Source organism: Cyprinodon variegatus, unplaced genomic scaffold (genome assembly GCF_000732505.1).
Source record: "Cyprinodon variegatus isolate N-32 unplaced genomic scaffold, C_variegatus-1.0 Scaffold214, whole genome shotgun sequence".
NCBI classification, from domain to species: Eukaryota; Metazoa; Chordata; class Actinopteri; order Cyprinodontiformes; family Cyprinodontidae; genus Cyprinodon; species Cyprinodon variegatus.
Window position 1 is genome coordinate 432,707 of NW_015150667.1, and position 26,572 is coordinate 459,278.

Consider the following 26,572-nt stretch of genomic DNA (forward strand, 5'->3'; position numbering starts at 1 on the left):
TTTTTTCAGAGCATGAAAAAACAAAAGAAATGCTAAATGGGTATGTTATATAAAGGGTATATACATAACGGCTAAGACACGAGCAGCAAATTTGAATTACATCATTTGCTGTGAAGAACTTTAAATCGAGTCGCTTTCTACATTTACAGTAATAGGGAAAAAAAGAGGAAGGTGTTGCATATATCAAGACAAAAAGGCTTATGGTACTCAACAAAAAAAAAAAGAGAAGTTCAAATGTTTATATTTATGGTGGAGTAAAAACATGCTACAGCATTTTATTAAACAGAAAAAAAATATATATGTATATATATGGCCTGTACTTTTTCAAGTAAGAGAACTTGATCAAAGCCCTTTAAACTACATTCAGTCATTTACCCACTCATCAATGGTAGCAAGCTACATTGTAGCCACAGCTGCCCTGGGGCACACTGACAGAAGTGAGGCTGCCGTACACAGGTGCCACAGGGCCCTCTGACCACCATCTGTAGACAATGCGGGTGAAGTGTCTTTGAAAAGCATGTTGTTTAGAAGGTGTTTATGTGATAAAAAAAATTACCATACAAATTAAGTCTTATGGGAGGGATGATTCTGGACTTTTCTAGAGAGCAAGAGATTGGAAATGGCTGATTTTTAATTGATCGTCTCGTATTAGCAAAAAAACAGATGAATGTTAAGGGTCTTGCAAATTTTCTCTTCATCTCTGATTGGTTACCAGCATGTCAAATAGTAGGCAGACTATTCAGTAAATACATCAAAACTAACATGGATAGCTTTCATTCTATAAACACATCAGTCAACACTCTGGTTTATTCAAAATAACATAATTGTTAAAGATAGTGTCTTTAAAACGTGAATAGGGAGGGATAACATTGTTATTGCTTGAATTTTGTTGGATCCAAGAACGTCGCACCTAAAAGCTGCAGTGCAGTTCTATGTTTTAAAGTTTTTTGATGAAAAAAAAGTTAAGACATTAGCATCTGCTAGGAAAAGGAGCATAGTTTTTTGTAATCATTAATCTCCCAAAATCTTCTCTTTTCGTTTTTTTTTTTTTAATAAAACAATAAACTGATCAAGAGGAAAGTCCATTATTGGTGCACATGTACATCTAGGAGCTATTCTTTAAATTCTAACCATAATCTGAAGATTCAGTTGTCTGTTAATCAGTTCAGTGTTTTCAGTCATGAATCCATGTGAATCCGTATTGGCATGATGAATTGTGTCCTTCGTGGTAGCAGTTCTCATTGACTCATCTGAGCAAAGATCAGCTTTAAGCTCACGTCTCCTTCAATAATTTTCATCGCTGACCTCTTCTTCCTCGTCGTATTTCCTGTTTAGGGACTGCTTTTTGTGCTTACCCTTCATCCGTCTCTTGCTGGCGAAATCGGGGTTAGCCTCCTTCACGTGGATCTGCTCATGCTTCCTAAGCAGGGCGGGGACCGTAAAGCCCTTCCCGCACGTCTCGCATGTCCAGGGTTTCTTGCACGAGTGAGTCCTTTTGTGGACGTTGAGGTGGGACGCCAGCTTGTAGGTCTTTCCGCAGACGTCGCAGCTGAAGGGACGCTCATTGGTGTGTAGCCGGATGTGGACCTTTAGGTTTCCGACTTGCGTGAAGCTCTTGTCGCACAGTTGGCATCGATAGGGTCTCTCTCTGGTGTGGATCCTCAGATGAACTCTCAGGCAGTACTTACTAGAGAACTTCTTCTGACAGACGGGACATGGGATCTTTGTTTTTGGTAGGTGGTCTTGCTGGTGCCTCTTCAGATCCGACAGGTAAACAAACGTCTTCCCACACTGTGAGCAGAGGTACTGGCGGTCGCCGATGTGGTAGCCCATGTGTCTCTTCAACAGGCTGGGGACAAGGAACCTCTTCCCGCAGCGCTCGCACATGTGCGGGCGATCCCGGGTGTGCCAGCGCTCGTGGTTGGACAGCTTGAACGCCGTCGGGAAGGTTTTGCTGCAGTGCTTGCAGGGGAACGTCATCTGGCTGGTGTGGCATTCCATGTGGCGCTTGAAGTAGGTGGACTGCGTGAAGCCCTTATTGCAGATGTTGCAGTAGAAGGGTTTTTGCCCGCTGTGGGCAAGGATGTGCTTTGTCAGGCTCTGCAGTTTGGTGAAGCACTTGCCGCACTGACCACAGGCGTAGGGGCGCATTGTGCTGTGGGTCTTCAGGTGGTTGTTGAGGAACGCCTGCGTGCGGAAGCTCTTGTTACACGCTGAGCACTGAAAGGGCTTCTCTCCTGTGTGGATGCGCTCATGGTCCAGAAGCTTGGACTGATAGGGAAAGCTCTTATCGCACACGGAGCAGGTAAATCGATCATTCTGGAGTCTCAGCTGCCTCTTTCGTCTTATGCTCGGCCTTGGGTCGTCGTCGTCGCTTAGTCTGCCTGGGGGAAGTGGCGGTAACGCTGGGAGAGACATCGAGTTGGTGGCGATCTGTGAAACCCACTGATGTAAAGTGACCCGCTGGGTTTGTGGCTTCTGGCTGTCCTTCTTTACTGGCACTTGAACAACTCTGAAAGGGATGGATTTCAGAGGCAGCTTCTGTAACTCTGGCCTTTCAGGCCCCGCTTGTGTTCCATCTCTCCTCTCACTTTGAGGAGTCGCTGAAGCCTGCTGCTGCTGTTCAGAACTTTTTTCCATCTGGGGGTTCTGGCTTTGCCCCGTTGCTGTGGCAGCCTTCTCCTTTGCTTCATTTCCAGAGGGTGCTTTGTAACTAATTGACCCTTCCTGCTGAGGCGCATCAACAGAACCCGCCGGGCTTGCAAGATCATCTGAAAAAGCACCAAGATCTTCACTGTCACTGAGAGGGGCGGGGCTGTTCTCAGCAGCTGTGACCTCGGGCTGCTTTTGTGGCTGTGGTGGTGGAGGCGGCGTTTCTACTGGTTTGGGCATGAAGGCCAGGGAAGAGAGCACCGGGTCGCCCACAGAGGTGGAGACGGTTGCTGTGGAAAAAACAGCAGTTTTAAAAAGGATTTTATACAAAATAAAACAAGTTTCTTCTTTTTCACCTTAACCTCACAAAAAAAAAAATTATCTGTTTTGGTCTGTCCCATAAATCGCATTAAGAAATATTGAAGTGTAGTCTACCTTTAACTCCTAGGAGTCCTTTGCTCTGATGATGTAGCAGGAGAGTCTTTAGATCTCCACGGTCAGGGAGGAAACCCCCACATGCATCAAGGACGGTGGCATTTGTTGAGATCATGGCACCAAGCTAAAGCAGAAGCACAGAGAATGGAAATTAGGAGAACAGTCTCTTCTAAACAACTATATTGTATCTGATTATATATAAAAATGTCTGCAAAAATGCTAGGCGTGCATACTTGGGACAGATTAGGAACGGGAAGAAGTTGCTCTAGCTTGCACACCAGGCCAGCAATCAAGGCTTGCAGGGCTGTGTCAAACTTGACGCCGTACTGAACAGGGAAAACTTCCTGCGAAGAGAGGTTGATCCATGTGTTAAGCGAACATCATGAGCTGTAAAGTGGATTTACAGCCAAGTGCTGGTGAAGATTCTCAGTCATCCAAGTCATAGTAATTCAAAAAAAAAAAAAAGAAAAGACAAGAAAATCCACCGGACTTTGTTTCCATGTTTGAAGACGTTTCGCTTCCCATTGAGAATTTAACTGAAAAAGATTCCTGAATGGGAAGCGAAATGTCTTCAAACTTTGAAACAAAGTCCAGTGGATCGTTTTTTAAATTTTCTTATTTTTGATTTACAGCCAAGATTAAAATCAACAGGCAGGCCTCACCTGAAAGAAGCGCTTCCTCTCAGTGGGATTTTTAAGGAGATTTTGGATCAGGACCATGAAGTTTGTCTGGGATTTCTCCACCTCCCTATCCTTCTATGGCACAACAACATTTCAATCAGATTTTATCTATGCTTAGTGATCTAGAAGATTGCGATTAGTTGGTAAACACGCATATAACTGGTGTATGAACAAGTTGCACACATACCGTCGAGGAGGTTATCTTTAATTTATTTATAAGGGTCTGAATAGTTTTGGAATCTGGTGGGCCGTCTTTCTGAAGCAGGTCCAAGATTATCTAAGTGAGCAAACAGAAATGCAATATAATCAGGAAAAAAGGAAGAAAACAAAGAATCTGAGTGTCCTGTTGCATGCATAAAAAAGAAAAATCACCCTCGCTCTTAAGCCGAGGATAAGTTGTGCAGTCTGCTTGAAACTCAGAAGCTCAGGAACAGTCTGCGTCACCATGGTCACAAACTCCTCTACTTTGCAGTAATGCTTCACGTTCTTCTGCCGTATGACCTGCCATATGTATGAATAGGTCAGCTGCAGCGGGGAGGCCAGCAGGCGGAGGGAGGGCAGTGGAAGGGCACCTCCTGCAGATGGAAGCAAGCATGAAAACAGTTAGTGCGGGTTAGATGTCCAATAATAAAACATTACACAATTCATGATTTAAAACCTCTGCTTTTTTCAGTCACTAAAAGATCTAATTAACATATATTTCAAGATACATTAATTATTGACATTCTTGACATTTGAGAAAACATTCAACCCAGTTTGATCCACAAATCATAAAGCAAAATGAGTGTGCTGAAGATTTATTTTCTGTCTTTGTGGTCTTTTGGCAGACTTAAGAGTTTAGATCTTAAGTCTTCCAAATCAGATCTTTAGTCTAGATCTGAAGGAGTTTAGAGTATGCATTAATCTGTTGCTTCTGTCATGGACTTAAATACCAAAACAATCAACAAATTAAGACAAAAGCATAATTCAATTGAATTCAGGTTTTGTTTATAAAGAGCCAATTCACAACATATGTCATCTCAAGGCACTTAATAATTAAACCAGATCATACAGTCATATTGATTCAGTTTCAGTTGATTGAGTTATCTATCTAAGGAAAACCAGATTGCATAGAACCATTGACTAGAAAGCAATCCCTCAAACCAAGCAGGGTAGTAGCGAGAGAAAAAAAAAAAACTCCCTTTTAGCAGGAAGAAACCTTCTGCAGAACCATAACTACTAATATATGATGTCAAATGTTGAAGCTCTCAGTAATAAACCCCCTGGACAGTCTCCTATTTAGTCAGGCAACAAGCAAAAACATTAAGGAGTGTGACCCACAAACAATGCCTATATGGCCTAGTCAAAGTCAAGGGCAGTATCAACTAGATTTGTGACAGAATTTGAAAATTTAGGTTCAGACTTTCACCTCCTGCCTCACTGAGCTTGAGCCACTCTGCAAAACATGAAGAAAATTATGTAAAACTGTGAGCATCCTCTACAGATTTTTCAGTAAGAAGCTTCTCCAGATCCGGTGCAAGACAGACCAGCTACAGAAGATCCTTCCTGCCTAAAGCTATCAACACCTACAACACCTGTTTAAAAAAATAACATGAGGTATTGCAACATTTAATTTCCCTTTGGGGTTAATTAAATATTATTGACCTGAAAAGGAAATGGGAAACAATATGATTTAATATCTACAGAGACACAAACAAACGCTTACAGATCTAATTGCACAGGTAATGTAGTTTAAATAAATTTACCAGAATTTTTTTTTTTTTTGGGTTAGATTTATTTTTAATTCAAGGCGTACCTTTTAAGTTTCTATTGGCAAGAAATACCTAAAACCTGATTGCACAGGTCCTATGTTTTGGTCCATTTCGAGGTAAAAACCAGTGCTGCCGCAGGAGGGCGCTGCAGCAAGGAGCGCATGCTTTTCAGAGTGCAGACGGAGTTGTTTTTAGAAAAGTGCACGTCTGCGCGTGCCCGTGCAGTGATGGAGAGATTGAGCGCCAAGCAAGCTACTGTCAGACTTAAATTCAAACTTTACAATCGGATATCACTCCATTACCCCAATGTTTCATTAGTCGCTTCAGATAGCGTGACATATTGAGACGGACCGCGCATTCGGATGGCTTCATTTAGAAGATAAAAATCACAAAGCATTCACAGCTTGTTAATTACCCGACCTTCTTATTATACATCTGCCTTAAACGGAGTAAACGTATGTGTTTATGTTGGTGATAAGGAAGAAACAGACTCCTCGAAGCAAATGAAGCTTCGTCCAATTTCTTTTTTTATACCATTATCGACAGCAGCTACAGTTAGCTTAGCAACTTACCTGTTGTATTGGACCGTCTGTCCATACTGGCCTATAAATGTGCGCCTGGCTCACCCAACTAAGCGAGACTCAAGGCAAAGCAATAAACCAACAGATTATGCTTGAATATAATAGTTCGAAATATTTAACCGTCTTATCTCGGGCGTCAAGTCACGAAGAATAATGGCGGCCACCGAGTGCCAGCCTTCCAAAACAAAAGCCTGGCTACTTCCGCCGGAAGTTTCTGTATAAAATAAAAGCACCGACTTTAAATATGTTGCATTCGTTTCGGTTCTAACAAGATCAGCTCGACTAGGAGAATCAAAAATTACGATATAATACGGTTTGAATGTTTCTTTCAAACAATAAGAGAGCACACCTGACAAGGTCAAAACTCTAAAATTTGTTTAAAGGTCAATAATGGGGTTTATATACAGTGGAAATATGATATATAGCATGGAAAATACACTTAATTCCCAATCCCCTATCTAAAACAAATGATCCATCCTTTATGTACAGTTTATAGTTCTGGGATTTTCTGTTTATAATCTTGTCTTTTTTCTTTTTTTATATAATGTCATCCTTGCTTTCTGTAAATTTAAGTCTGGAGTTTCAATAATTTTATAGCAAATACTTGTTTTATTTTTGAAAATAAATTAAAATATGAAAGAATAAAGCATATTATTAATTTGTCTGTGAACTCTTTATTGTAGGCATGTCCAAAGTTGGTCCTTGAAGGAAGGTGTTCTGCAGGTTTTAGAGCTTTTCTGCTTCAGCACAGCTGATTTCTATTGATAGAGGATCAACAGGCTTTTGTTGAAATGCAATAATCAGGACCAGCTGTTTTGAAGCAGAGAAACCTCTAAAACCTGCAGGACAGCGACCCTCGAGGACCCACTTTGGACATGCCTTCTTTATAGTCTTTTTTTTGCCTGCGTTACTAAATGATCCTGCTATTTCATAATTCCTATTGTGAGAGGCCTTGGTCAATGTCTGGGACCACTGTCTAATTTAGATCAGAGTTATAATATACATATTATCTAAAGTGGTAAATACTGTAAGTGTGTAAATAAGCCGGCACACTGAGCCTGCTTGGTTGTAACTGATACTGTTGACTGCAAGGTTCCTTTATCTGCTTGAATTAAGTGAACTTGAAAGTGACTAATCAAAAATTCTGTGATGTAATGTCTAAAAGAATATTTAATAAAATAAGTTATAGTTTAAAGCTATTGAACCTGGAAACATTGTCTTTTTTATACTTTGCTTTAATAGAGACTCATCAATTTATCCATCATGGATCAGAAATAAATAATGTAAACACTTCATAGACAACAGCATACAGGATATTTGATATTCTCAAATATATGTTACTGCCTGACATATTGATAGTTAATCTCAGTTTGTTGTATTTCTCCATTAATTATTTTACAAATATTTCCCAATAAGAAAAAAATGCCGCCAAGATGGGATTTAGAAAAAGAAAGAATATTTTTATCTATTTCCACCCATTATCCCATAACATAAAATGAAGTTAATCTTTTAATCATATGATAATATTTTCAAGTTTTAGGTTCCATAACTTAAAAGGCCCTCTGAAGTCAGAATTCAAGTTGGAAAGTTTTTTTTACCAATGTACCATGCAAACTCCTTTTGTGAATACATTTACAACAGTTTGTAAGAGTACAAATATTCTGATAAATTGATCAGTAAAGCTTATAATTCTAACAAAAGTTTGTTTTGTCATGAAACAAACTGATTAGGTGTTACTTTCAGTTTTTCAACACTGGGTCTTTTCTGCATAAATAGCCTCTCGTTTTTGTTCCTGGTTTTAATTTATCCTGGGAGTTACAATCCTTTGGAGCATTCAAAGATAAATACATATTTAAACAGCTTATATTTTTAACGCATAGAACTTACTACGTTTAGATGGCATTTGATTTGTTTTCTAGTTTCCCTTTTGGTGACGACAAAAACAAACATAAAAAAATGCTTTATCATTTGAAAATCAAAATACATGTTTCAAGTTTTTGGTTTATATTTGAAGTGTGTTGAACTAGGCACTAGGCCCATGTCAAAATTCTTAGTCAAATGTTATATTTTCACATTGCCAAAATGCTAATTTCTACTTAACTTTCATAACCGTAAAATAAAACTTTTTCTTTTCCATGTACTAAATCCTGACCTATGATTTTATTCTGTGGTAGTGAAGTATTTATTTAATTGTGGCTATAATTGGTCGTAAAATAATGAAATGTCACATGAAAATTTAAATCTATAAATATCATTCCCTGAAAATGTTGTTTTGCTGCCAGTACACTAATAAAACATGATAGGCTGTAAATTAAACCAAATTAGCTCTGTCTGATGCTGTATTGCAAAATGCAATTTACTCAAACCATAGTACAGTTGTTACCAAAGTGGATTACTATTACATTTTTTGTGTCATCTCAGCAAGTCATTTAGATTTGGCAAACTTTTTACACTGGATGCCCTTTGTGGGGCTCCCAGGATTTGAACTCTGGTCATCTGCATTGCAGTGAAGCACAAACCACTTCACCATGGAGTATTATAAATATAGATAAATTATTGGGATCAAATTAAAAATGGGTGATGCATGGTGCAAAATATAACTATTCTATACCTAAAAATAGAAGGTATAAAATATCAACGTAATGAAGCAGTCATCTTGCTCCTTTGGCACAGGCTCAGTTTGGCTTTTAGCTTAAAATACATTTATTTAAAATCTGTCCTGCTTTAACTTCATTGTGTTTTCGTTTACCTACAATTAAAATCTGTTTTAGGAGAATTTTTTATCCCAGTGTTGCTTTGGATTACATTTGTCTCAGAAGGAAAAGGTAATCAGATTGCATTCTGTTTATTCTAATTATGTTTAACTGCAATTTAAGCATTCAAATACTTTTTGAAAATGTCAACTAACACGGGCTGGGTGATACATGATTCTGGGTTAGAGGAAAACACTGAAGGAAGAGCCAGTGATATTTTATTTAACATTTCGACCATATTTGATCCTGACCTTGGGCTTGCCTTCTTATCCCTGAAATTCAAACCTTGATCTGGATTTTCCCTTATCAACTTAGATTTAATTAAATGTAACATTGCCACCTAGTGGACAAGTACTAGTACTTCACATTCAACTTGAATCAATAATAAAAAAAAATTAAAAAACAGATTATTTTCTGTAGCCAAAAGAAAGCCAAAGTCACACCAGTGTTACATGAACTGCAATATGAAAACCATGACTCTACAACATTTGGATTTTAATTAAGTCTGTCGCTGAAACTGTTGGAAACATTAAATGTTTTTTGAAGACATTCAAAAGTGTAACAAAATATCTTAAACATCACACACACAAATACACAAAGAGTTACAAAATCAAAACTTTTGAATATCTTTGAAGATAGTAAAAGGCTTTCTAGGTTTTTAACCTTATCCAAAACATTGCACTATATAACAAACTACATGTTACTGGACTGTTATGGAAATAAATCCCGTGTATTTTTATTGAAATACCAACCAGTCCCTGGAGATTGGGCTATATAGCCTGCGGTCTGCAGAGATTCTTTGCCTGTTGATTCATAGAGATCTGTCGACATTGGTCATGTTTGTAACTGGCACTTCCTCCAGCCTACGGCCTGCTCTTTTGTGATGAGAACAATCCCTCCTTATGCTCCTCACTGAGCTCATCCGTTCATCTATTTGTCTGCCTCTATCTCCCTCACTTTGCCTTGCTGTGCCTGTCCTGTCTCTCGCTCCCGGACTCTGACACATAAAGTACAAGAGCACTCACACTCTAAGAGTCATGCTCTCATGACTGAAACTGATTGACTTCTTAACTGAGGCATTAAAAACCTCCCAACACACTTGCAGCGGCTGAGGAGCGGCAATAGTTCACTGTTCAACAGCTTCGAAGCACAATGACCAAATTCAAAGGGCCTCTGGCCATGGCTATCTGCCAGCTGCTCAGATCTTTGATTCAGAAAGTCAGGGATTTGTTGAACCAATTAGAGTGTTGTTTGTGACCAGTAGGTCCATAATTCCTGATGGATAACAGATCTCCACAATGTCAACAACAAGTACAAGATAAGTTGTACCAGCCCCCATTTTTCTTGTTGTTATTACTTTTTACAGAACACTTTCCAAAGATGTCGGCATATGAGCTATTTGGACTTCATGTGCAGCTATAGAGATATGAAAACATAATCACTTCAACATCATGACTCTTCCAGTTTAAAATAACAGTGTCTGACTTGTGTGGCATTGTGCTGATGTGAAGCCTGCTGATAAGCTCCAAAATGAGACCCAACACCACCCTGAGAAACATTAAAGTGGCTTTTAACTTCTCCAAACCAACCGGCTAAGAGCTGCTGTTCACCAGTCAAGACACCTTCGTGTTTTTACTTCAGCATCCAGTTTCGGAGCTGCTCTTGAGTCCTGTCTGGACCCAAAAGCAGGGGGGGAACTTTGCCAACACGCCTTTCCTTTACATCAGCTCTCTCTCATCCAGTTTCTCTGGTGCTTGAGCAGAAAAAGTGACAGACCACACTGATTTTTCCACGCTTTATCACGCTTCATCCACTCTCATGTTCAGAAACTGCCTCCCCCGTTGGCTGGCTGTCAGCGGCGTGGGTGACTGTTTGAAGTGGGATGGAGACAGACACAGTTGGGATCATATCAGGAGATGCGGTTTGGCCGTTTGAAGTGCTGCACGCCAGCAGCCTTCTCCTAGACTTCACCTATAGAAAACATTCAGAAAATTAACATAAAAAGATACAAGAAGCGCAAATGGCAGATGATCGTAAAAGTGGGCTCGATATTACCAGGGCTCCAAATACCACCTAAATATTTAATGAGCTGTCAAACTTACAAGCCTTGTCTTCCTGAAAAATGCTCTTTAAAATGTGGGCAGATAATCTCATGTGATTTGGTAGAAGTGGAGATGCAAACACATAAAATCTATGTGGGAGGAAATTCAGCATCCGGAATTTCCTTTTAAAGAAAACTTTGAGGCTTTTAAAACCAAAAGGCAATTAACCGATTTTACTCTACAATCTGAGGTTAAACAGTTTGTTCCATGTAATCTGCCTTCAATTTACCTCGGAAGTTAAAAACAAATCTGAGAATGAAATCGCATTTAACATAACCATGTCTTCTTTATTTTGTACGTTCAAGCTTTAAAAGTATGTTCACAAATAGAGGTTATGCATTAATGAATATGATGAAACCTATTATTACATTTACCACTACCTTTTACAGGCTGCACCAAAGACCTGATACCTAAACACTGGATCTAGATAAGATGTTAGTATTGCATAGTATCGATACTCAAGACAAATCTTTTTTTTGCATATTTTTGCTGTGGACGATTTTAGATTTCTAGGTTTTTATTTTGCATAATTATTTAGCAAGAAAGCTTGTTCCATGGTTAGACTTTCTTTCATGCCTTTAATATTTTTGCCGTTTTTAATCTCAGCCGTATTAAGAATGGTATCAAGTATCAAATATCTCTTTGATATGGATGTTGAGCTTTTTTTTTTTAGCATTTTAGCATAATGGAAAACCTGATTTAAAGCTGATATTTTAACCCTGAAACACTGTTTCGTAAACACCATCTATCTGCTGATCAAAATGATGAAATAAACGAGTAATAATACCATATGGTATAATTACTACTTTGCTAACAGCAATTTTTTTTTGTAGAGGAAATAAGATACTTTAAAGCATTTGAAAGCATTATAAAAAAACCTAAAATTGTCATGGAACAAATACAAATAAAAATAAAAATCCAAACAAACTGCTGATTAAGGATCTGTAAAAGTCCTTATTTCTATTTCCAAGTTGCATTTTAAAATGTACATATATGCTTTGAGGAATAGTTATAATCCCCTTCAGCTTTTTCGACCACAAACATAGAAGAGAATCATGTAAACATTAAATAGTTCTTCTTACCTGCCAAACTATCAGCACAACACAGGCTATGAACGGTATTATCACCAAAAGCAAGGGGCTTCTCTTTAACCAGCTGTGTTTACGACTCTTCTCCTGACCTTCTGCGAAAAGAGAATCATTGCAGCTGTAATGAAATATGCTTAGACACGGGAAAAATGATAGTGGGTAAGCATGACATCATGCTTATTGAACAACATTCAATCAATAACTGTATATATTTTTTTTTCTTTGGGATTTTTCAAATGTCTGCTTAAATAAAACTGTTTAGAAATCCAGATGAAAGATGTACCTGGTGTTTGTTGATGATTAAGGCAAGGTGGTGGCTTGCATGATAAGGTTGATGTTCCATGCGTTGCAACATGTAAGAGGTCTTGGATGTAGTCAAAGTAAAGTCCAGAAAGTAAGCTCTTTTCTTGGTAGTGACACTGGAAGACTTGCATTGCTGTTTCCTGGGGTGATCAGCCAAAAAAAAAAAAAAGAAACATCCTCAAATTGTTCACTAATGCAATTAAATGTGCAAAGCAATCCCTAAACCTTTGCTTTGTCTTGACTTCAGAGATGCCTCTCAGAATAAAAGTCATTTGAAATCTTTTTAACCTAATAAGTAAAACATCACATTTGCATTTAAAGGGCATGCAGTGCGTGAAGCTCCTTGTTACCCACCAGCTCTTCGTGTTCAAAGGTGAAGCGTAAACTCTTCAGCATTGCAATGAAGACAATTATGTTATCTTTGTTGGAAGACATGGAACCAAACATACTGGCCAGCTTTCGAAGACTTTGCTCCAAAGGATAGATATTTAGAACCACCCAGCACGTGCCGGCCTGTCATGCACGCAAACAATCAGAAAACCTTCTCAGTTATCATAAAATTCCTCTTTTCTCATCTGTTTGTTATACGTACCACCTCTTTGGGAATATAACTAACAGGAATCTCATAATCAGAGGGGATATTCTGCTTCTGCAGTGGAAATAAAGAAAGAAAAGAAAAGCATTAGAGTCAATTCAGAAAGGTATGCTTTCTGTGTGTTATGAACAGCAAGATAATACTCTCACCAACACGGACAGCTTGTTCACATCATCAGTGATTGGCGTTCCAAATTTCCCAGAACAGAGATGGAAACTTGAAAAAAGACCCCAGAGGACACAAGTTGTGCTGATGATCTAAATCCAGAATATTGATACCAAAGATTATTGTCTCACCCCAGATTAGATGACATCAACATACATATATAGTTGGGTTGTATTTACAGTAGAAAGTGACTATCAGCTTGCACTGAAGATGATACCTTGTGGAGGGCAAGGGCTCTTTACCAGGGGTGCTATTCTTCCAGGGTTTTGCACAGTAGGAAAAAAAATGTCTGCAGAAGTTTGCTTAGTGTTTGATCATTCAAACACCTATACAAACTTTTTTTTTTTTTTACGTTTGAATTCTGTAATACTGAATTTAAAATCGTCTGATCTCATTGTTCTGCACTACTTTTAGGCTCCAAGAGAGACCTTTTTGTTGTAAACAAATTTAACTTGTTTTGATTTTTTTTTTTTTTTATCACCCAGTAAATTCTTCTGTTTGTTATACTATTCTATCAGATTTAGTTTTTTTCTTTTTATTATAATAGCATTTTAAAGCAAGTTGATTAGTTTGATCTTTACAGCTCCCGTGATGTCAGTAGTCTGAATTAGACTTCATTTCCTATATTTTAATGTACTTTTAAAACCTTTGTATTATTTAAAATCTCGACATCTGTATCCACTATTGCAAAAAAAAAAAAAAAATGGTCTAAAGATTTAGATTCTTTTTTTTTTTAAACAAAGAATAATTAGCATTAGTAGCACCTGAAAGTGTAGAAATTCCAATATTTCTGTGGCTTTAACCGGTACCAAATCAACCCTTTTTTAAAGCTAATTGGCTTTCAAAACAGTCATTAAGATATTTCATATTCATATATATGAAAAACTGGGGTGACAGTGGTGTTGGATACAAGAGTTTGCCCTGCAACCAGAGGGTTGTCAGTTCAAGCTCTGGTTTTCTTTGTTGTTGTGTCCTTGGGCAAGACACTTGACCCAAATGGACTACTAATGGTGGTCACAGGGCAGCCTGGCTTCTGTCAGTGAGTCAGCTGTGGGGCAGCTGTGGCCAGTGTAGCTTGCAACCGTAAGTGTGTGAGTGAATTGGTGAAAAACTGCAGTGTAAATATAAATGTGTCAAATATTAAATCCTTAAAAGGAGAATATTACAAACACAAGAAGCAGGGTATTTTGTTTTGTAAAGCTGTCAGATTAAGTCCTACATAAACTTTAACTTATTATTTTTGCAAAAAAGTTTTAAAATGTTAATAGGTTGAACTGATTACAGCTGATCCACATTGATTATTTGGTTGATTTCTTTTTATAGAACATAAAAGAATATTTGTACAATTTTTAATTTAGATAATCAAAGTATCAAAGTAGATATATAATCAGAATCATTATTTAGGATCCTATTTTTTAAGCAACTTTCTTGAGAAAAAAATAACTGCAAACACAAATAAAATATTTACATTACTGCATGCAGCAACCATTAAGTCCTTAGAGTGGAAAATTATCTCCTGATGGGAGCATTTTGTATTATGACCATGTCTTGTTTTCCCTCTAGGAAGGGCATTTTCCTGCTGTGCTGTTAAAATATCTCACATTTCTATTAGTTTGTCCACATGTTTTTATTTAAAAAGGGTCGGTTTCTGCAAAACCATTAGTAGTTGAAACAGCTGTGTACGAATATAGAAGAGACTGTTATCTTATATGTCAAGCGCCCAGCATACAGTTAGACATTCTGAGCAAAATAGCATTTAAAATGTAAAGGATGTACTTACTTTCTTCCTCATATGGAGCAAAGGTTAAAGGTATCTTAACTCCAGCACATGAAATCCAGCCTTTTGTCTTTAAAAAGAGAACTTAGATCTCTGTGCATGTTTGCATGCATGTAGATGATGTTCAAATGTGTAGTGAAACCCGAGGATTGGCCAGCAGTCTGCTTTGACTTCAGACAAACTGGTGGGGTCTTTTGACGTGGGGGAGAGGCCGCCTACAAGCTGAGTCATTATGTCACGCTCTGACGCTGTCTGAGACTTTTCCATAAACTCCCACGTATCAATTTGGTCATCGGGAGAAGTGGGTGCTTGTTCTCCTGTAAGAATATTTCACTTGGAATATGTCAGGGTTATTCCCCAAGCTGTTGTTTGTAGAAGTGAGAACAGAATGATGAAGATTGCAGTAGATGTTCCTCCATGCTATTTCTTGCTTTATTTAATCATGTAAACTTTCTTTCTTTCTTTTTTTTTTTAGAGGATTTGTCTGTTCTATTTTTTGTGTGCATCTGCAAATGTTTTGCAGCATAACCTGCTCCTGATACTCCCCAGTAAGTGGACCCACGTAAAAGCCATTATCCATAATTGATTTCCATTATCAAATCAATAGCTGTCACAAGAGAGAGATTCAGGAAATGAGGAAAGCAAATGATAACCAAACTCTTTTATTTCCTGAGCACAGTACACTTTGTTTGCTCGCCCTCATGTCGGGGTTATCCCTGTGGGACAGTAGACGCTAATGTCAGGTTAATTATTCATTAATTAAGCTGTGCAGTAGATTAGCAGCCTTAGTCTTTGCTAATGGGTTTACAGAAAGATCAGCTTCATTGATAATAATCAGAAGGACAGTTCAAAGGTTTGAAACAATTCAAAGTGCCAGTAATAAAATGTACCTTTTCACTTAAAGACAGCTTAATGCTGCAATAAGTTAGAAAAAAAACCTGTAAAGTTCCCTTAGAAGTTATATGATTATCTTGATACTTTGCAGTATTATAACTAGGGCTGAAACAATGAATCGGATAAATCATGATTAATCGATTTTTGAAATAATCTTTCACTAATTTATAATCAATTAATGTTAAAAAAGAGATTGTAAAACATGCCTTAAGCTGACAAAGCAACATACCGTAGTAAGAGCAGTAATTATACCAAGATTGCCCTTTTTTTTTTTTTTTTTTATATTTTGCATTTAAGATAAAAATCTTTTTTTTAACCATCAATGAGCTCTATCCAGAACTCAAGTGGAAAAGTTTTACACTGGAAAAACGATCTAAAAATAAGTTAAAAAGTTCTTAAATGAAGTGTATTTACCCTTAATTTGAGTAGGCAAATGAGATACTTTGCCAATGGAATTAGTATTTTTACTCTTAAAATAAGATAATTAGATAAATATGCACTTGAAATAAGACAATGTAATTGTGTTTTCTTATTTTAAGTGTTAATATTCTTGTTCTATTGGCAAAATGTCTCTTTTACCTCCTCAATCCAAGAACAAATGCACTAATTTTAAGAAAAATAACTTATCTAGATTTAGATTTTTTCCAGTGTAGTTTCACCTGGTTCAATTACGTAAAAAGTCTTCTTTTTCAATTATTAATCGATAAATTGAAAAGATAATCGACATATTAATCGATTTGCAAAATAATTGTTAGTTCCAGCTCTAATATACCTTATACTGTAATAGTGAAAATAAACAGTCCCCTCAATAAGAAGCACCTCTCGAATTAAGTATGGCTTCCAGTGTCTGGATGGCAGCAGGAGTTATAAGCATATGGCAAATGCAGTTTAATTCATTTTGGACATTAATGACTTTTTGTTCACATCTGATAACATTTTTTAGCAGTAAGTTAATTAAGTTGACTTTTATGCTGGAGAACATCATTATAAAAGGTGACAGAAATAAAGTTGCAGAATTTGGCTGAAAATCCAGTATTATTACAGCAGCATAACTAGATGCTACAGGCTGTCAAAAAGCATCACAAGAATGCTTTAAGGGTTCTCAGGATGTTTTTTCCCATGTTGTAAATGAAAGAGAGAAAATGATGAAAATGTTTAATAAATACCTGCAAAAATAGAGCATTTTTCCTGTAACTAAAGTGTTACCTAAATTATAACTATATATATCCTATAGTATTATTTATTTAGAATGATATGAATAAAATTCCTAAAACAGACAAACTTGTTTTTTCACTGCAGCACAGTGACCCACTATTGGACGTTTCCAGACTTCCTTTAAGAGTCCTAAGATTATATAAATATTTTCAAAGAATGTTGCTTTCCCACTGGCGATTATTAATCACATCAACAAAGAGTCTGCCAGCTATAAGCAATGCTGCCGGTGTTTTATTAGGTATACCGGGGAATCCACCTTATGGAAAATCATATTAATGTTCGTTTGATTTAGATCACAATGAAAAATACTATTTGAACAAATTCCCAAAGCATGTCGAGGAAAAAGTAGAATTTTGCACAACTTTATATGGAAAGAGATAAAAGTAGTTTAGCTTACAATAAAGAATAACCCTCTTAACCCAAAATGATCTCAAGTGGTTGAATCCTTGTCTGGTTTGGGGGAATTCACTCTCTGGAATTTTATCTAAATATTGAGTTTTAAGGTGAGTAGTCATAACAAGGCCTTAGCTAATCAGTTAATAATTAGTCAAGAACTATTTTATGGTAGAGGGTTAAAAATAAACTATTTAAATAAAAAAAAAAATTCTTAAAATGTCAGAGATATGTTTTAGTTCCAGTAATAAATCCCTTTAATCAAATTAACTGCCTCATGACTGAGGCTGTTTTGACATTCAACTGTTTTAGCCATGTAATCATTCCTCTGAGTGAATAGACGGGTTCACATTTAATTCTGAAATGCATCGGTAATAAGGATTTATCTGATATCTTACCTTAATAAAATTATCACTAGTGTGATTGGAGTGAACCAGACTGAGACTCAGAAGAAGTTAACATGTTTTATTAATTGATTAATTGATTGAGAATCGTTGACCCTTTTAGTTTGTTGTCTAAAGCCATGATTGTTACAAGAAGGCTCCAAGAAGTTGCTGCCTTAGCGAGATGACAGCTTGGCTAAATTACTACCTCAAACAAAAATAACAATCAGAACTAATTTTACATTTTCTCTTGCTTTTTTTTTTTTTTTTAGCCAGTGAAGGTTAAGCTGTGTGTGCACCACAATATCACAGCTGCAAAACAAGGTGAACTAATGACTATAAACACAATATTTCATGCCAGCTTTACCAGTTGGAGACACATCTATACTGGTAAGGTGGGAAGAATAAGAAAAAAAAGAAAAGCAGCAAATTCAGGGGAGAGAAGAGAGGCATTAGTGTGTCCTGACAACAGAAAAACAAAATGTGTTGACATTCCCTGTACAAGGTCTATCTAGGCTCACAGGTTTAAACATGCCAGTTTGTACCTGGTTATATGGATGTTGCAACTGGGTATGGGTCTCTTTAAACTTCCCTAACCTGACTTCAAATAGACTGGGGCTTTAAACTCAATTTCTTGTCTTAATGTTAAATTACAGCAGCCTGCGGTGTAAAAGCAAATAGAAAAATGATTGCAAAACAAAACTAAGACTAGCACACACAGAAATAGATATAAAAAAGCATGCAACAGCTAAATTTCACAATAGAGGAACATTGCTGTCACAGTTGAGCTAGTTTCTATGCTCCTTTTTGTGTTTGCAAACTAAATGAACTTTTTTAATACGCTGTGCTTTCATGTATTTGCAGGGTGTTTCCACCCCTCAGCCCCCATATTAAAGGAAATCCCAGCCCTTTATGAAATCTCAAAATGGTTTCATAACTACAATAAAAATTCCTCATTCTGCATTCTTGATGCTCGTGGTACAGAAGAGTAGGTTCTTATTTTCTCGATCCCAGCAGGGAAATATGACCTGCATCTGATCCAATAAGATCAAATCTAAAAAAGTTACTCAAAACTAAATTAAAAGCAGCATTTTTTTGTTTTTGTCAAATTTACTACATGATTCTTGTCTTTGAGGCTTTTATCATATTCGAGCTAAAAACAGTACCACCTAAAGTGCAGATTTTTTTTGCAACAATAGATCCGCTGTGCTCGACAGATAAAGTGTGGCATCGCAGCACAAACTTGTCATGTGGATTTTATCCACATGTCACTGAAATGATTAGATCTGAATGCCACAGTGTGGCTGTTAGAGAAGTGAAAAAATGACGGACAGCACACTCCGTCATTTAAAGTAGGCCAAGTCTAATAATAACCCAGACCGCCTAGGTCCCAGCAAAACAAAAACATGGAGGCAACACACCAGAGAACTCAAGGTGAGAGACAAACATTACTAATGATATAAAACACAACTTTATTCTTAGATATGGCTGCATGGAGCTAAAATGCTTTTAACATTCACTCTAGCAAGAGTTATTTTAACAAACTGCATGCCACAAGCAAACAAGCTATAGGTATGTGTGTCTTAAAACATGTCATATTTAAAGCTCTTTCTTATAATATTTTACCACTATGTAGAAATGGACGACCTTGAACAGGAAGACATTAACGAAGAGCTGTTTGAGTTTGCCATCTTGGAGAGCATTCAGGAGGCCTACAAGCTGCAACGTTCAGGGTCAGCAGATCGGTATGGAAAATCGAATTATGCATGAAAGTCATTATTACTGATGAAGGTTTTTCTGAGCAATACGTGTTGAAGTAAAATCGTGTTTGTTCACCAGGAAACAACCAAACAGTGAAAACTTTAAGAACATAATGATGGCTATTAACAAAGGTAAAAGAAAAAACAACAATACATCCATTGAACTCTTTCTGATTGTGCAACGTTACAAACATGAATGTTAATGCTTTTATCCTGTTAAAAAAGCACATTCTAGTTCTGTGCAGACTTTGATTGGACCATTATCATATTCTATTAAATTTACTCTACCGTTAAATAAAAAAAAAGCCTCCTTATTCTGACTGAAGAAAAGCCTCAGCATGACGCTGCCATCACCATGTATCACTTTCTGGATATCTATTGGTATTGGTTTTGAAGAGAAATGGTCGTAGTGGCTTTTATCTCACGATTATCAAAAGAAAGGAGGCAGAACACGACAATTTTTTTGTAAATAAATTCTTAACATTTTCTTCTCACATTATAATTGTCAACTCCATTAAATTGGAGTTTAATATAAAATTGTAAAAAAATAAATAAATCAAGCTTCCTGGTTGAAACATGAAAAAGTTTGCAACGGTTTAAGGTATATGAACATATTCATAATATTACTATAATGCTACCACAATGGTGATTTTTATTTCAGTGCATAAAGATTTAATATATTCACACTCTTGAATATTGCAAATATTATCCTTTGGATCACAGGTGATGTGGTTGCACTGCAGGCACTGTCCTGCTGTGTTTCTGCCTTCAGAGAGAGTGACAGCAGGGGCTGGCTGCCTCTGCATGCAGCAGCTGTACTACCAAAGACAGAAATGCTGCATGTGGTGCTGCAGGGTAAGAAAGCAAACCAGGGGGTAACTGAGCGGTTTAGCTGAATGTTAGATCTCTATACCCCCTCTTTATTTATTCTTCATTCCTACAGTGATGCTATCCATAGACATGACCCTGGAAGAGCAAACGAAGGATGGGGAAACAGCTCTGACGCTGGCAACAAAGGCTGGCTGGGTGGAAAACATTAAGTTGCTGCTGCAGCACGGAGCCTCTCCACACAACACGAACAGAAGGAATGAATCTCCTCTGCTCATCGGTAACACAAAATCCCACTGCTAAAACAGACAAGACAGGTAGTCAGTGAGTGAAGGGAATAGAACAAAAAAATAGCCTTAATATTTGTGATAAAGTATTTAGTAAGAGTTAAAAAAGTGTATTGGTGAGTGAAGAGTACTGGGACCAATGGTTAATATAAAAAGATAAAACTCTCTTAATCAGTTCTTGAACATTGAGCTTTACTACTATCCTATTAGCCTCATTTTAAACATTTCTTTTTGCCATGGTCTCTAGGATTTTTCTTTTCAGAGATATGTTAAAATAACATAGCCAGATAAAAAAAAAGAAATCTCCAAAAACAAAAATAGGATTTTTCCTAATTTCTATTTAGAAATTATGCAGGTGCAATAATAAATTATTTTTCATATATTAATCCACGATGAACTCTTCAATTGAATGTTTTTATGCTTTGTAACCCTTGTAAAAATGAGATGTTATCACTCTCTGTAATTTAGTTTAGAAAGAAAGCACCTCTACTGGACTTAATAGAATATCTGTTTAATAAAAACGATAGTTGTTTACTGAAATAAATGTCACATGACCAGGATTTTGATACACTCATTGCTTCGTTGAATACTGTAATCAACAAATTTCTACTTAAATGCCAAAAAAATAAAAATAAACAACAATATTGAACTGTATCTGTAAGCTATTTCTTATTTGTGCGATAACGTAGGCATAATTTTTTTCTTTCTAAGATCAAGAGAGTATCATTTAATTTTGTCAAAGTTTTAGTCATTTGTAAAAAAAAAAAAAAAAAAGAAACTTGATTTTTAATCTCACATCTTGTGTTTTGTTCATGTTGTAGCAGTGAGACAGGGTTCATATGACAGCGTTTATTCCCTCATCATGGGCGGGGCCTTCGTGGAACAGGTGTGTCTCACAAAATGGACAGCAACTCATGAAGCTGCAAAGGTGAGCGGAGCTACAATCCAGACTTTTCTATAGAGTCAATCAAACTCACTACACATACAGAACAAACTACATTAGGACATTTCATTTTTCTAAAAGGAATTTATAAAACATACATGTTCTTGTTTTTATTGGACACTTTTAATCAAAAGTATATATTGCTGTATAGAAGGCAATATTTTCTATAATAAACCCTTTTTAAACAGGTGTGTTCTCTTGTTTTTCAGGTAGGTTGTCCCGCTATTCTGACTCTGCTGCTTCGTTATGGGGCTAAAGTTTCTGTCAGAGACAGTCATGGAGTAACTGCTATGGGAATTGCAGCTGAGCACGGCAAGACTGAAGCCTTAGAAATTCTTATAAAGCATGGTAAAACCTCAAAATACTGCTGTTCAATTCTTTAATGTGCATATTATCCAACTTTATATAATTTCTTTATTTTTTTTACCATATTTTTGTAATTTTTCTGCCCTCCACCAGGTGGGGATGTTAATGTCCGGGCCAGCAATGGGGACACAGTCCTCTATGATGCATCTGGGTCAGGGAACCTGGACTGTGTCAAGCTGCTTCTGCTGCACGGAGCCAACCCAAACGTTGCCAGCTACGCCTGTCAGCTCCCCATCCACAGAGCTGCGTATGAGGGGCACATTCTGTGAGTTCTGCTCCATGCAGCGGTGAAACACCAGGCATCATTCTGATGCATTAGATGTGAAATCATACACAGTTCATAATATTTCACCAGATTCGGTTCTTGGAATAAAGACTTGCTCAAGATTAAATACAATTACTACTCATTTTTTTTGCATCACAACACGCAAACAACAGAGTCAAAGTTCTGCAGAACAGAGATCCATATAATCTTCACAAAGGGCCCTTTGTTTAATATAATTTCTCAGTTTCTGAATAACACTGTAACTCTAACCACTGACTAATTCCTGTTTAGTGTTTTTCACTTTGTTGCTTCCTCTTTTTTTTTCTCCCATAGAGTCCTACGCACTCTTATCCCTGTCACCACAAAGAGAGCGATCCGTCTCTCAGGCCAGAGCCCTGTCCACTCTGCTGCAGACGGGGGACAGACTGAATGCCTCAAACTTCTCATCCAGAAGGGTTTTGACATAAATGCTCAGCTAGATAAACACATCTCTGGTAGGTGCGACCACATAAGTAAATGTTTGCATCACCACGTTCATCAGATACAGTCTGAGATTAGATGACATCAGATATTCATGTAAATTGCTTATGTCTTTTTGACAGTGGGTTATAGACTTGATTAAGAGGTGGACCAGTTCAACTAAATGACTAAGTTTTGCATTTTACATTCAGCTCATGATTACATTCCACCTTGAGTTGGTTTATTACATAAAAAAAATGAAATCCATGTATAGTCTGGTCTGATTACATACAAAAGAAAATGTTTTTTAAGAGAGGTGAAAACTTTTAAAAAGCGCTACATTGGTGCTCTACGGAAGAGGATTAGGGCCACTGAAAAAAATTAAAAAATTAACTGATATTTAAAATTAAATTTCAATTTGATATGGGGAAAAAGTCAGAATTCAGAGAAAAGAGTCAGAATTCTGAGAAAAAAAGTCAGAATTCTAACTTTTTTCCCCATATTAAACTGAATTACAATTTAAAAATCAGTTAACTTTTTTATTTATTTTTTTTTCTCTGCTGTGAATTCCTCTTAACCCACTGTTCTGCCTCCAGCCGTGTCTTCACCTATAAGATGAAGCTGTAAATTAAAGTCTTCTTGACGCTACTCCCTGTGTGACTATGTCTGCACGGGCCAATCAGGGAGAGGCTTACAGAAGAGCTTTGTCTCCACCCGTCTGTCAAAACACATTTAGGCTGAATCCCAAACTGCCCCCTAACCACTAACCCTTAACTAGCAAATGTCACTCCCAATGAAGTCTTACTCGCAGCTGTGGAAGGCTTGATTGAAGGTGTGTGGTATAAACGAGAATGGGACAGCTGCTTCCCTCCAACGGATGGGATGGCAACACAGTGACACCCAGTGTGAGTGGCTGTACCTCTGTGGCTCAGGGTGACATAGAATCAAACATTTGCCCCTTTCTTAAAACAAATGTGTATGGTCAAATAAATCTATTTCAAAGAGGACCTTCCATTTTGCAATTAATTCTGTTTTTTTTTTTCATATAGCCTACCTAACTTGTGATTTTGTGTCAGCATTTTGAAGATGCAGCAAACCAACATTCCTCCAACTTACATTTGGAGGAATGTGTTCCTTACGTCACTATTTCGCTGTAAAACCTGTTGCCAAATTCCAGCGAGCATGCACTGATGCAGACTCACTATTTAAGGGCTAAACGGTCAACCCTACCCACTATGTGGTTTGGGATGGCACTTAATGTGGCGGACCCTCCGCAGGAACGTCCAAAGAGAGGGTTAGTGTTTAGGGGCCGGTTTGGGCTTTTGTTTTGCATGGGGAGCAAATCAGCTTGAGGGCAGAGGCACCTTTGAGAGTGCAGGTGTCCACAAGCGAGGGCACCATAGAGCTATTTTCTCCTCCCAAAGATGCAGTTCCTTGCAAGTATGACATGTTCTTTGAGATTTTGACATAAATGTGAAGCAATGGTAGTAAGTCTGAACTCTCCATAAGGTAGTTTTAACTCTTCATGTAGGGTGGCGGTTTGTTAGGTCTCAAAGTTACTGCTCTCAGGTTTTTTTCCTCCTCACCTTCACTGCATAATCTACCACAGGGATCTTCATCTTATAAGATCCCATTATAGTAGGAGACAATATTATCACTTCTCTTTGGCAGCTACTGTTTTTGTATTGATGTCCAGTTTTGGGCTACCATACATCACACTCACAATTCCCAATGACCTTTTAAAATCTTACAGAGAATTATGGCGACCTGAGGAAGACCGCTTTGTACTTTGCTGTTTCCAACGGCGACATCACCTGTGCTGAAACCTTGCTGAAGGCTGGAGCAAGAACAGACCTAGACCCTCTACATTGCATCTTGGTTGCTGTACGGGCAGAGAGGTCTGCAGGATGTATTTAGCGTGTTTTTCCTGATGTACATTTAATGCTGGTTTCCCTAAAACGAGCCACTGTGTCCAGGTATGAGATGGTGAAGCTGCTGCTGTCCTACGGAGCTGATGTGAACTGTTATTTCCGAGTGATCAACAACACGGTGTTCCCCACCGCCCTTCACTACTGTCTCAGAGACCCCGCCATGTTACGACTGCTGCTCAACAGCGGCTATCAGGCTCACAAGCACGTATTCTGACCGATCCTCAAAATGTTTAAATTATGAAATGTATACAAAATATAAACAGGTTTTCCCTCCCATGCTTCCTCTAGGTGCTTTGAGTGTTGCCATAATAAAAGTGAAGATATGGACAGTACCTGGACTGACCTCCACAACCAGGCCTACAAGATTTACTGTCAGCCTAATGTGACATCAGTATGAATTGACACACATGCATCCTTATCTTCTCGCTACAGTGGGGAAAATAAAAGTTCCTGATCTTTTTTTTTGTTCAGTTCTGTGAGTTTGTGTCGGTGTCCTGGCTTGCTCATCTGGCAGGCAGTGTTGTAAGGATCCTTCTGGACTATGTGAGCCACATCAGCATCTGTTTCAACCTGCAACGCATCCTGGAGAGGACTCCACAGTGGGAAGAGATTTCTACTATACTGAGTAAATCTGAACACATGACACCGATTTGATTTGATATACTGGATAGATGGAGTGAGATTAATTTTAACTTTATCCCAGGCGAGCCCCGTTCCCTGCAGCATTTGTGTCGACTCGCAGTCAGAAGTAGAATGGACACCAGGATACTGAACGACCAAGAAGCCATGGCTGCTGTTCCTTTCCCTCCCAGACTGATCAGCTACTTGACCTACAGAGAAGATCACCTGTATGGGGGACTCCAGTGATGAGAAGGTTTAATCTGCAGACACTTGTTCAATATTTTGTAAATGTATGTGTGTACTTTGTGCAGTTTTTTTTTCCCATTTTAAACATGTATATTTATCCTCTTTACCAAACTGTTGCTTCTTTAAGTGTACAGCTTGGCAGAGAGCTGAAAAATGCTTCCATGGTGAATTAAAAAAGTTGATATCTGATGAATCTGGGTTTCATGTTTTACTAACTGGATAACTGCAATGCTATTTGCCTAAGAACGTAGTTAAACAAGTGAAACAGATTTTGAGAAATAAGAAATCAGTTAAAACTGCTTATATTGCAACCAATATGTACCTTTCAGCTTTTCACACAGTAAAGAAAAATCAGGAAATGGAGAATCCTTCTGTTATATCCCTACATAAAATTTTGAGTTTTTTTTTTTTTTTTTGCAGGAACACCTGATAATAGGGGATTGGAAGATTCATAAGGCTGCATTATATTATTGCAACATTAATTCAAAATAAAACTTGAACAAAATCAAAACCATGAAACTTTTAAAATCAGTTTCAAGAACAACATCCATTAGCAATTAATGAAAAAAAAAGTTCTGTTTTAATTTGTACAGAAACAATAATGGACAAAAAAATATATATATATATATATCTTTGATATGACTTGAAATGACTTTATAAGTATTTTACACAAAGGACTAGACAAGTCTGCAACATGAACTATCCAAACAGACTTCTTACAAAATGCGTTTTTTTTTTTCTACATTTGTAAAATTGGTTTATTAGAGCCTCGGCTCATAATTGAAATATTCATAGTTTAACCAGAAAATATCATTGATAACAGTTAATTTACTTAACAACTGGGGCAAAAAAGGCAGGCAAGTGACGTTTCTCTGGTTATCTTTGTTACCAACATGTTTTTATTGATGTGAAACATTTAAAAAGGATAAAAAGTTAAATAAATCTGAAAGTGGGTAAAATAATTTCCCATAATAATTTACTGTCAGCAGTGTGATGCTATAAAATGCAAACCAAATGCCTCCAGTTTTTGCCTTTTGAAGTAATTTTTTTTTAATATCATGCTCACAGCAGCTAACACTGTACGCGGTTGGTCACATGT

The 26,572-nt window shown here is 37.4% G+C and overlaps 3 protein-coding genes across 4 annotated transcripts; 1 reads left to right on the forward strand and 2 right to left on the reverse strand.

Annotated features, from left to right (window-relative positions):
• Positions 1-610: 610 nt before the first annotated feature.
• On the reverse strand, positions 611-6,276 carry LOC107088344 (zinc finger protein 835-like). Of its 2 annotated transcripts, none has more exons than XM_015380458.1 (7): positions 6,091-6,276; positions 4,140-4,342; positions 3,955-4,044; positions 3,750-3,839; positions 3,321-3,431; positions 3,088-3,211; positions 611-2,942 (listed from the first exon to the last, which is right to left on the reverse strand). In XM_015380458.1, the coding sequence occupies exons 1-7, from the start codon at positions 6,113-6,115 to the stop codon at positions 1,285-1,287; spliced, it is 2,301 nt and encodes a 766-aa protein (XP_015235944.1). In that variant the 5' UTR covers positions 6,116-6,276; the 3' UTR covers positions 611-1,284. The 2 variants fall into 2 exon arrangements, with proteins under 2 accessions (XP_015235944.1, XP_015235943.1); XM_015380457.1 differs by having other exon boundaries at positions 3,750-3,842.
• A 1,193-nt stretch (positions 6,277-7,469) lies between these two features.
• On the reverse strand, positions 7,470-15,029 carry LOC107088334. Its single transcript, XM_015380446.1, has 7 exons — positions 14,886-15,029; positions 13,090-13,197; positions 12,938-12,994; positions 12,700-12,858; positions 12,326-12,485; positions 12,037-12,137; positions 7,470-10,823 (listed from the first exon to the last, which is right to left on the reverse strand). Exons 1-7 carry the CDS (start codon positions 14,895-14,897, stop codon positions 10,659-10,661), a joined length of 762 nt encoding a protein of 253 aa, XP_015235932.1. The 5' UTR covers positions 14,898-15,029; the 3' UTR covers positions 7,470-10,658.
• Positions 15,030-19,178: 4,149 nt separating this feature from the next.
• asb15 (ankyrin repeat and SOCS box containing 15) lies at positions 19,179-25,520 on the forward strand. The gene is made up of 14 exons (XM_015380450.1): positions 19,179-19,201; positions 19,404-19,512; positions 19,607-19,659; positions 20,251-20,382; positions 20,471-20,635; positions 21,464-21,570; positions 21,795-21,933; positions 22,045-22,216; positions 22,550-22,710; positions 24,429-24,573; positions 24,652-24,807; positions 24,895-24,997; positions 25,078-25,231; positions 25,310-25,520. The coding sequence occupies exons 2-14, from the start codon at positions 19,406-19,408 to the stop codon at positions 25,471-25,473; spliced, it is 1,758 nt and encodes a 585-aa protein (XP_015235936.1). The 5' UTR covers positions 19,179-19,201; positions 19,404-19,405; the 3' UTR covers positions 25,474-25,520.
• The last annotated feature ends 1,052 nt before the right edge of the window (positions 25,521-26,572 follow it).

Coding starts and splice junctions, on each gene's coding strand:
- LOC107088344 (XM_015380457.1), bottom strand. CDS start 6,115: ATGGACAGACGGTCCAATACAACAG. Junction 3,843..3,954: donor TAAAGATAACCTCCTCGACG/GTATGTGTGCAA, acceptor GTTGTGCCATAG/AAGGATAGGGAGGTGGAGAA. Junction 2,943..3,087: donor AGGACTCCTAGGAGTTAAAG/GTAGACTACACT, acceptor TTTTTTCCACAG/CAACCGTCTCCACCTCTGTG.
- LOC107088334 (XM_015380446.1), bottom strand. Junction 12,138..12,325: donor TAATCATCAACAAACACCAG/GTACATCTTTCA, acceptor CTCTTTTCGCAG/AAGGTCAGGAGAAGAGTCGT. Junction 10,824..12,036: donor TTGTGCTGATAGTTTGGCAG/GTAAGAAGAACT, acceptor TGTTTTCTATAG/GTGAAGTCTAGGAGAAGGCT.
- asb15 (XM_015380450.1), top strand. CDS start 19,406: ATGGACGACCTTGAACAGGAAGACATTAACGAAGAGCTGTTTGAGTTT. Junction 20,383..20,470: donor GCTGCATGTGGTGCTGCAGG/GTAAGAAAGCAA, acceptor TCATTCCTACAG/TGATGCTATCCATAGACATG. Junction 22,711..24,428: donor GCTAGATAAACACATCTCTG/GTAGGTGCGACC, acceptor AAAATCTTACAG/AGAATTATGGCGACCTGAGG.